Here is an 11,519-nt window from a genome sequence, read left to right as displayed (position 1 = left end):
TTGTTAGATAGATAGATAGATATTAGATAGATAGTTAGATAGATAGATAGATAGATAGATATTAGATAGAGATAGGTAAATATAGATATCAGATGTAAATGTATTAAACATTAGAACATCAGTGTGTAACTCGTGCTTCAGACATGAATAATTCGTCAAATCATGTAAGTGCTGCTCACCAGCTCGTGTCAGATTGACAGTAATTATCACATCATCATTCCCTGATAACCTGCACTTTCCATGTTCTGTGAACACAGCATCCGTTGCTGTAGATGTGGAGTCTAGACGTCCGAAACAGCTGTTCGGCTAATGAATCTTTGCGAAATGTCACGTATGCCAGAAACGGCCTGTGGCCTTTAAAGTTAATTCTCGAAGCGCTGTGAGGAACAGACAAGCGGAGAACAGAGAGGAATCCAAGAGCTGACGAGCCATCAGACAACAACTGTGTGTGAATATTTCATATTCATAGCAACATTAACACTTGAAATATGATCGAAATGCTTATTTGGACAGTTGTGTTTTTCGGACAGATGCTCAAAGCAGGAGACCCTTGATCAGCGCTATTTCCAGGCCTCAAATGGCACGTTTGCAGTCAGACAATGCAAACATTTGTCTCGGGTCCATCACATGAGCGTTTAACTCTGTGTTATCTGCAGTGTGGACATCTTGCCATATGCCTTTGTATCCAGTAGTGTTATGCAGTTACACTAGGGCTGCACGATGAATTGTAATAAAACCGAAATCGCCACATGGCTTAATGCGATTATCAAATCACAAAGGCTGCGATTTAATTAAATAAATATGCACTGTGTGATTCAGAGTGAAGCGCGGCACTGTGTTCATTTACACATGAGCAGCTCATCATCCAGTGATTTCAGCGTGTGTTTTTACAGTAAATGGTGCACAAAAAGCAAGTGCTGTGAGTTTGAGTTTCTTTATCATGCATTTGGTAACGCAACATGTGCTAGCCATCTTCACCAGTGTTGGGAGTAACGCATTACAAAAGTAACGATATTACAGTAGTATATGACTTTTTGCTGTAACGCAGTAATATAATGCATTACTAATCAAATTTGGGTAATATTATTACTCGTTACAATCTCAGTAACGCACGTTACAACAACATATTTTAACTAAAAATCAGAACCACTGCAAAACAGCACCAGACAATAAATTCCGTGGGTAAAATACTTTGTCTATTTCCTGTTGCTGTAATTCGATGGTTGAGATGACTGAGACGGATTCTACATTTGTGAGATGGGCATACTGCGAGGTCGGAGAAGAGAAAGAATGCGGCGGACGAGCAACAAATTAAGTTTAACTAAAAATAACAATCTGTTTTTATTAAATCATAGTCTACATATAAAAGGAATTAATACGCGAAATATATATTGACTTAAATAATTAGCAGATTAACAAAACGAAAGAAAAAAGACTGAGTAAATATATGCTGCTGAGTTTGGTTAATTTTTGTGGCGTGGCGCTCTGCAAAAGTTCACGGAAAGATACACTGGTAATTAAAATCGTCCGTACAATCCGTGTCGTTCAGCCTGAGCTCGGGCCAAGCACATATTTGTTCATGTGAAGAGTGTGATTTTTTATTTTGATTTTTTTGCAGAAAGCGCGTTAAGTACAAAAGCATGGTTTAGTAATTGTTTAGCAATTTATATTTTTCATTCTTGTTTTGTTCTGAATAGACTACAGTTAAATTTAAAGGATTTGTTGTGGAGTGAGGAGAATTAAATAGCCTATAGACTTGCTATTGTGTTTAATGCTTGTTCATTAGGGCCTATAACATTGCGCTTTATTTACCGCTATTATTTCTGAATGTAATTGTGATTTGTGCTTGAAAGTGAAAGTAACTCAAAAGTAACTCAAAAGTAGTGTAACGCATTACAATTCAGAGACAGTAATATTGTAATGTAACTAATTACTTTCAAAAGGCAGTAATAAGTAATATATAATGTATTACATTTTGGAAGTAACTTGCCCAACACTGATCTTCACAAACTAGTAATGAGAACCAAAGATCAACCAAAGAGAAGCTTTAAGGGCTCCAAATATAAAAGTCATAAATATTAAAGCCATACAGTAAATAAAGCCATAAATATTAATTGTACAGTTGTAATGTAAAATGCAATTATTATTATTATATTTTCTTAAATACTCAATTTAAGAAATACTTATTTTACAGTGAATTATTACAAGAGTAATATTTCTTGTTTTGTTTTTATTTAGTAATTTTTATATTTAAATTTAGTGATAATAATACTTATTATTTTTCATACAGTGAACTATTACAAGAGCAATATTTCTTCTTTTGTTTATTCAGTCATTTTATATTATTTATTAATAACAATAACAATATTTTTTCTTAAATACTCAAATTTTCTTTTAAATTGAAATATTTATTTATTTAAAATTGAGTAATATTTCTTCAATTTTTTTAGTAATTCTTATATTTTTAAGTAATAATAATAGTAACAATATTTTTTCTTAAATGATCAAATATCTATTTTAAATTGTAATATTACAAGAGTAATATTCTTTTGTTTTTATTTAGTAATTTTTGCATATTATACAAGTAATAATTATGATGATAATGATAATAATAATAATTATTATTATTATTTTATAGCCATAATGATATAATCACAAAACTTTGGCCAAATTATGCAGCCCTATAAAAAAGCGCAGCAAAACTAGATTTTTTTTATCGCAATCACAATTTGATTTTTTCCCCCCAAATCATGCTGCCCTAATTTTTCTTTTTTAAAAGAAGAAAAATCTTTTACTGAGGTCAATTTTATTATATATAATATTTAATATGTCCTCCTAAGGTGGGTGAATAACATTTTTAGAATGACATTTTAGAACCTTTCTGAACCATTTTCTGAATTTTTAAAAGTTGTTCTGAAAGTTGTTTTTCAGTTGTATTTTGTATGATGTTTGTGTTTTCCTTTGTGTTTGCTCTTTTTCTCTTTTCTGCTCTCCTTTGGTTTGCACTGACCTCACTGGACTCTCTTTGATCTCGATCTATAAATAGATTTCCCTTCACATTAGATTTCAGTGTGAGTTTGGGACAGTGATTGCTCCATTAATTTTGTTTGAAATGAGATGTCAGTGTTCGTTCTGCTAATTGACTTTTACGGCGGCGGCTCTGATCTCTGGCTTTACACCTCTATCAACACAAACCAAAAACTCAGAAACGAGTGGCTAAAGCATTGTTAACTGGTTGCAAGGCGGTAGCACGAGTGTTAACTGCTTAGTGTGAGTGGTCAGTTCAGATCCAGACGTGTGAGAATGAGCTGTAGTACCATAAATAACAGTGTGCAGTCTTTAGAATGAGGTTTGCGGCCAAGGTGTTAGTGAAGAACATGGAGAATTATGGGTCTAATAGCAGCCGTCGCACTTCACTGAGGATCGTCTCTCTCTCTCTCTCTCTCTGTTTCCTTTAGTCATCTTCAATGTTTCCTTTTCTCTGAATCCTCCTTGTTCTTTCTGTCATTGTCTTTAAAGGGGCCGTTGAGAGCAACAGTTGGGTTGCAGAGGTAAAATCCCATTCATTGTTTCCACTGAAAAATTGATTTTCGGCGATGTCGTATAAACCTCTCAAGGTTCACCATGAGCTCCGAGGCTCTTAAGTCATGAATTATGATTCTCAAGTCAGTGCAATTTGCCCTCTTTTAAAGGGATAGTTCACCGAAATTTTAATTTGCTATTAATTTACTCACCTTCAGGCCATCCGAGATTAACCTACTTTTTCTTCTTCATTAGAACAGTAGGGCTGTCCAAAAAAAATTTTGAATTTCGAATATTCATCGAATTTAAAATAAAAATCCACATTCGAATGCAAAAACGTTGCATTCGAATTTTAGGTGTGCGTTAAGGAGGCAGCTTTATCAGCGGTGCACGAGATGCGATGACGATGTAAGTGTCGTTGCATTATAATATTTTTGTTAGCCTGTCCAGTTGAAGCCACTAGATGCAGCGCTGCTGTGTTGTTCATTCAAAATATAGCAGAAAAAGAGAACATCAATGCAGAGAATATCTTGTTTACATCAAAACTGAAACCAAGCCGTTCACACAGAACACATATTTTGCCCATTTAATATAGGGACATCTGTTACTGTTGCACTCGCGTCTCGCACAAAAGAGCCGCATGTATGCAAGTTTAACTTTGAAAAAAACATATATCGAGACTTTATGGCAGGTTTTTCCCCATCCCACTGCATCTCATGTTTTTAAATGAAAAATGTACTCTGTGTGGTTGGCTTTCCTCCCTTTGTATTAAACTATGCATACATACATGATGCTGTTTTGTTTATAGTTGTTTAAGCAATTTAATTATAATTGGTTTATAAACATTATTTTAAACATTATGCACTTTTTTTCACAGATAGTCATGTTATCTTATGCTTTGAATGATGTGCCCACTTGTGGCCTCAGGAGAGAAGCCAAAAGCTTTTCTTCACCCTAACTGAAATTATGCATTTTAAATTCGAATATAATTCGAATTTTGATCATATTTAAGTACAAAATTCGAATTTAGTTTTTCAGCCATTTTGACAGCCCTATAGAGCAGTAAAGAAGATTTTTAGCTGAAACCGTGGTGCTTGGTGATTCATAAAATGCAAGGCAATGGCTACCGGTTTTTGAGAATTAAAAAAAGAGCCTATCAAGAAACACAAAATTAATATGCATGGCTCCTGACGATATATTGAGGTCTTATGATACGAAACGATCAGTCTGATCTGAATCCAGAGCCTCATGCAAACAGGAAATACGATTCTTTTCGATTCAGTTAGATTCTGAACTGGCTCTTTCAGACAGTTCGTTTCAATGAACTGGTTCAATTAATACATTTTTCAATGACGTCACATATACGCAATTATATTATTAAATCACCCAATAATGATGTGAAATGTGGATGTTTTACATGTCTAAAGCATATAAAGTGAATAAATTAGTCTTCACCAGCTCACCTTTTTACATAAACCATGAGAAAGCATGAAAATGTTCATTACGCCCCTTCATTCAAGTGTTCGGTTCACACATGCTCATATCAGCGGCTCATCGGTCTTCGGTTCGAGTCAAACTGTTTCCTCAGTTCAGTGACTGTTGGAGGAACTGGAGCACTGAATGATTCATTCATCATTGAATCAGATACGCTGCTATTTTGGACCATTTTGGGTCGAAGTGACTGTCAGGCGTCTGAAAGTGAGTTTTGATTGAGTAACTTGTAGATCTGTGCTGTTTCAGACACTTCTGTCCGATTTGGTGAACTGATTAAACTAGTTCACTAAAAAGAATCAGTTCAAAGGAATGATTCGTTCGTGAACCGGACATCACTCTGGATCGTTTGCCTGAGGCACTGGATTACAGGTAATAAAGTTGTAAATAATGTTCAGTTTCTTGCACAGACTGATCGTTTCGCTTCATAAGACCTCAATATATCGCCAGGAGTTGCGGGGATTAATTTTGTGTTGCTTGTATGTGCTTTTTTGACTCACAAAGTGACGGTAGCCATTGACTTGCATTTTATGAATCACCAATGACCACAGTTTCAGCTAAAAAACTTCTATACTGTTCTACTGCAGAGAAAAGTCACCTATATCTTGGATGGACTGAGGGTGAGTAAATTAACAGCAAATTTTCATTTTTGGGTGAACTATCCCTTTAACTCTTTTTTTGTATCTGTGTGTTATCAGATGAACTCTGACTGTCATTTGCAGAGGGTTTTCGTCACATTAAATCCCTGTGCTCTCGTTTATCTGTAGAGATGAAGATCTCTCTATATAGATTCGGTGAGAGAGGTAAAGGGCAGGTCGTAGATAGAAGAATGGATAGAAACAAGCTGTAGAGATTAATAGACTGACGAGAGGATTGTAGTGATGGTCACCATGTGACCTTTGACCTTCCGTCTCAAGAATACATTCGGCTGAAGCGTTTGAGTCATTTTTAGCAATGCAAATGTGCTCTTTTGATGTAAGTGTGCTCGATCTGACTTGAATAATTGCTCTTTAATATGCATTTTCTGTCATGTTATAGTAGGTGTTGCGTTTTATTCTCTGATTTCACCTGCTGCGGTTCTGCGGTCGGCGGTGAATGCTCTGAGCGACAGCTTTAAATTCAGCTGCATGATTAGTGGCACTTGGTAAAGCGCGGTCAGTGATTGCTGCAGATGGCGGCTGTTAACAGCACTGCAGCAGAAAGCCTGTCAATCAATAGCAGTGCATCTGCTCGACTCCAGCCACACCATCAGTCATCAAACCATTACTAACATTACCATTCAGGAAACTCCTTTCATCAGGCTACACTGCAAAAAAATGATTTTCTTACTCAGTATTTTTTTGTCTTGTTTTCCAGTAAAAATATCTAACAATCAAGAGAAGCAGAAAGACTTAAGATATTATTTTATAATATTACTTGGTGAATAAAGCTAATTCTGATTCTTCTACTTTTTTTCTGAAAAATCAAAATGAAGTGAGTTTTTGCATAAAACAAGAACAAATATCTGTCAGTGGGGTCAGAAAAATAATCTTAATTCAAAGGGAAACCAAGTTTTTTTCTTTCCTTTATTGGAAGATCATTTTTTTTTACATTTTTAAAAAAAATCTTTCATTTCACTAAAAATTTATTTTATTTCTAGTAATGAAAATATATATTTTTTAAATTAATAAATGCAATAAATTGCCATATTTATACTACTACAAAAGTTTGGGGTATGTAAGATTTTTTAATGTTTCTGAAAGAAGTCTCTTCTGCTCACCAAGGCTGTATTCATTTGATCAAAAATACAGTGAAAATTGTAAAATAATATTTAATTTAAAATAACTTGTCTATGTAAATATATGTTAAAATGTAATTTATTTCTGTGATCAAAGCTGAATTTTCAGCACCATTACTCCAGTCTTCAGTGTCACATGATCTTTCAGAAATAATTCTAATATGCTGATTTGCTGCTCAAGAAATATTTCTGATTATTATCAGTATTGAAAACAATTGTGCTGCTTCATATATTTGTGTAAACCATGATGCATTTTATTTTTCAGGATTCTTTGATGAATGGACAGTTCAAAAGAACAGCTTTTAATGCATCCTTGCTGAATAAAAGTATTAATTTCTTTTAAAATCTAGGATGATGACTAGACGCCATTCAGTGAACTAATGGTTTTAAATGCTTTTTTTAATAGCAGGCACTATATAGTACACACTAGGCAGTGAGCAGTGCTCTAGTATTGCACTGTAACCGTGATCTCCAGAAAATTGAGTCTCGAGCACTTCTCTTATGAATACACCTCCTGAATAACACGTTTATGAAGATCCATTAGCTGAACATATTGAAATCCTGAGGAGTGCAATCCGATCAAATGCTTCAGCACATTCAGATGGAAGATCCAGACAGATCAAATTACCCAGCATCCCCTCTGACCAGCTTCCCAAAAATGCTTTCAGCAGGATTTGAGCGATCAGGTTATCCTGAATTAGAGCAGATTAGATTTGATTAAAGGACCAGAAGAAATTTACTATGGGATTAACGGAGCTGATTATCACACACACGCACACATATATAGTGTGTGCATATACAATGAAAATAACATCTGAACACAGATAAACACGCAGCCTGTAGCGGCGAAACGTCTTTGTTTCAGTTTTTGAACGTGTAGACCATTATTTAGAATTAGCAGTTTTTGCCAAATTCTGCAGCATTTGTGCTTCAGATATGGATGCTTTCTCAAATCATGTGTCTTGTTCAACAACACCACCACAACATTTTCTTTAGAAAATATTAAAATCTTTTTAGCGTTTATATTTACGCTTCATAAGATTTTTATTCAGGCTTTTAAATTATTAAAAATGTAAACAAATGCACAGAGATCTTATGAAACAAGCATGTCTCAGCCTGTTGGGATTTTGCTGCTTATGTTGTATATCTCACACACAGACACACACACACACACACACACACACACACTGTAATACATGACTCATATGAAAAATCATGATGACTCTATATATGACTGTAATCCTCTCTCTGACATCATTACTTTCCATAAATGGGTGCATCTCACAAAAACATATCATCATCAGTCATATTTTACTCCAAAACCTGAATACTATATATTTTTTCTATTTTGCATAAAGACAACTTTTAAATTTATTTATTTTTTTTTTAGATTGTGACTAATTTAATGACAGTAAAAATTTAATATATTTTTTAAAAGAAGTTTATATTTATTTATTTATTTTTTACAGAATTTTGGAGAGAAAATGTGTTTGTCATAGACTGTGGTTTGTGTATATAAATTTTATATATTAAATATTTTTTTACAGAATTTCAGAATTTTGTAGAGAAAAATGTTTAATTTTCATTAGAATTATTTAATTTTTCATTTTTATATATCTTTATTTTCTTTTGCATTACAGTAGCAATCCCACAATTTTATAAAATATATAAAAATATATAGAATTATGCCATAATGCTTTGTTTGAAAAGTAGGCTTCATTTTCTTTCAGCAAAAAACTTTTTTGTGTGATCCATTAAAGGCACAATATATAAGTTTTCGCCACTAGAGGGCGTGCATTCAAAACAAACAAAGAAACAAAGGCGTAGTTTGATGACGCTGTGACTGAGTGTGGAATCATGGGAGTTGTGGTCTTCATCCCCACAGCCGATGCAATCTGACGGGACTCGGGCAGAAATCATGTTCATGGATGAGCTAATGATTTATTAACGTAGTAGTATGAAGCAGGGTGAGGCTGAAAGCCGTCGAAGCAAAACGAGGCTGCTGAAGCAATTGCTAATGAGAGACGAGAGTGACAAACGGCTCGACAAAACAAAACCGGAAATTGAGGGGTTATGACGTCATTAGCAGGCGACACTATGACACTATGGACACGCTCCGTGTCACTAATTAAAATGGTTTATTTCTCTGGATTTAACATTTTTTTGAAACATTTGGGATAATGTAAGTACACAAGTCGGCAAAATATATAACACTGTTCTAGTGGTTTTTGGATATTTTAATAAAAAAATCTTACATATTGTGCCTTTAATTCATTACTGAGTGTAAAGCATGTTTCTGTATGTTTTTAGGTTGGAATGGGTGGAAATCATTGAGCCGCGCACTCGGGAGCGCATGTACGCCAACTTGCTGACGGGCGAGTGCGTTTGGGACGCCCCGGCGGGCGTGCAGATCAAGCACAGCGGACAGGATCAGTGGTGGGAGCTTTTCGACTCCAAAACGTCCCGATTCTATTATTATAATGCTTCTACCCAGTGCACCGTCTGGCACCGCCCACACAGCTGTGACATCATCCCCCTCGCCAAGCTACAGACCCTCAAGCAGAACACCAACACGGCTCCGCCCACCGCCACCACGACCAGTGCCTCCGCCGACAGCAGCCCCGCCCGCAGCGCCATCAGCACCACGTCATCACAGGAGCAGGAGGAGAAGACGTCCACCGCCGAGGAGGGAGACAGGTGAGCGCATTCGAAATCTTAAAGGAACAGTTCCCCCTAAAATGAATATTTGCTGAAAATCCACAGATCAAGCACATGTTTACAAGCCAAAACAGCTCTGAACAAATATGTGGCTGGATTTTGATTTGAGAGACAACAGGAGATGGGACTTTTTCACTGGAGAACACAACACAATCTGGTCTGTGTTGCCGCCTGGAATTAAACCACTCCATGCTGGTTTCTTTGACACAATCAGTATTGTATAAAGCACTATACAAATAAAGGTGGCTTGACTTGACTGGAGGAAGCATTATTATGGATTATGGACTTGTATTTTAGCAGGAAGCAACGGTTTGAAGATAAAAACGTCTTAATGCTGGATTTGTTTCCACTTTTGTCTTCTCCAGATGTTAACTGATGGACTGGAGTGCTGTGGATTATTGTGATGTTTTTATCAGCTGTTTGGACTCTCATTCTGATGGCACCCAATATATACCCACATATATAGTGTAACCAAAACTCCAATAATAACCAGGGCGAAAAAAACTTGCATAATGTGGGCTTTTAATTATATGCAAACAAGCCTGAAATACACCAGGACTCTTATTTTGAAATGTCCATCGCTGTTCATTCAAAAAAATTAAACACTGTCATAATTCATCAGCAGTAGATCATAAGTGATCTATTAGCCTAAAAATGTGAGGAATTAATTGATAGCATTTATTTAATGAGATCATCGTTTTTTGAAATATAATAATCATGTTAGGCCGTATCACAATTCCTCTTTTTCCATACCTACATTTAAGACCTCTTCAATTGATAATTAAGACATTTGTTAAAGTATTTATGATATTTAAGACTTTTTAAGGACCCACAGAGACTTTTTTATTCACAGACATGCTCCTAAATACATTTTACAGTTTGCACACATCTATTTTTGCCACAAATGCGAGAGAAATGCTCACACTGTCGAGCCCTGGAGGAACTGACACGGAAAACATCCCAGAATCCCTTTGGATTTCACTCTGAGACCCAGACAACACCGTTGGAAGTCAGATTTTATTTAGTTTGACCGTCTGAGCCAGCGTCCCCGTCCCCGTTTAACAGTACATCCCTTACAGTCGGTCTTCGGACGCTCTTTAAGACGGACAGCTCTTGTTTTTATTTGTTTCATTAGATCATCACTGTAAGTGGTTTTGAAAGCTCGACTGGACCAGAAATAAATAGCTTCCAGTCGAGACTTCAATATAAGTGCAGGCTACAATACTATGCATGCTATTTTTGCATTATATAGTATGTATTCTCTGTGCAGTGTGTCGATTTTCTGTATGCATGGAATAGAGTGCAACAGTCAATGCAAAAAAATGTTTTTTGCTCAGTATTTTTGTCTTGTTTTCCAGTACAAATATCTAAACATTCCTAAATCGAGGTACATTTACTTGAAAAGCAAAATGACATTAAATAAGAAGTCTTGTTTTCTGAAAACTTTATCAAAATTAAGTGAATTTTTGCTTTAAAAAAAATAAAAAAATCTCTCTCAATTGGGTCAGAAAAATAATCTTGTTTTCCTCTTGAATTAAGTTTATTTTTCTTGCCTCATTGACATGGTCATATGATGGGCTCATATTGGTCATATGATGCTGCTAAAAAGAACATTATTTTGTGTATTTGGTGTAATGAAATGTGTTTATGTGGTTTAAGGTTAAAAAAACACATTATTTTCCACATACTGTACATTATTGTTTCTCCTCTATGCCCCGCCTTTCTGAAATGCGTCGATTTTTACAAAGCTCATCGGTCTGAAAAAGCAAGGTGTGCTCTGATTGGCCAGCTATCCAGTGCGTTGTGATTGGCCGAATACCTCAAGCATGTGACGGAAATGTTACGCCCCTTACCATACTATCATGCCCCAAAAGGGTCTGGCTGCAGCTGGCGCTTGCACTCTCAGGCTTGCACTCTCAGACACTTGCGCTTCCGCTAGCGACGTCACTTGCAGTCTTTATTATTTTTTATTTTGTTCTATTTATTGATTACTTTTTGTTTGAATCTCTCA

General features: G+C 35.6%; 2 protein-coding genes across 2 annotated transcripts in view; both read left to right on the top strand.

The window, feature by feature from the left end:
* Positions 1-9,491, top strand: part of LOC107655837 (rho GTPase-activating protein 39-like) — a 21,629-nt gene extending 12,138 nt beyond the window's left edge. Inside the window, exon 2 of the mRNA XM_016443422.1 lies at positions 9,101-9,491. Coding sequence (XP_016298908.1) covers positions 9,101-9,491 — 391 coding nt within the window. The remainder of the gene's footprint in view (positions 1-9,100) is intronic.
* Positions 9,492-10,412: 921 nt separating this feature from the next.
* Positions 10,413-11,519, top strand: part of LOC107655836 (rho GTPase-activating protein 39-like) — a 32,186-nt gene continuing 31,079 nt past the window's right edge. The window contains exon 1 of the mRNA XM_016443421.1: positions 10,413-10,517. Within this exon, the coding sequence (XP_016298907.1) occupies positions 10,413-10,517 (105 nt within the window). The remainder of the gene's footprint in view (positions 10,518-11,519) is intronic.

The sequence above is a fragment of the Sinocyclocheilus anshuiensis genome, unplaced genomic scaffold (assembly GCF_001515605.1).
Source record: "Sinocyclocheilus anshuiensis isolate Anshui unplaced genomic scaffold, SAMN03320099.WGS_v1.1 scaffold1603, whole genome shotgun sequence".
NCBI lineage: Eukaryota > Metazoa > Chordata > Actinopteri > Cypriniformes > Cyprinidae > Sinocyclocheilus > Sinocyclocheilus anshuiensis.
The sequence above is the reverse complement of the archived record's forward strand: the minus strand, read 5'-3'. Positions and strand labels throughout refer to the sequence as shown.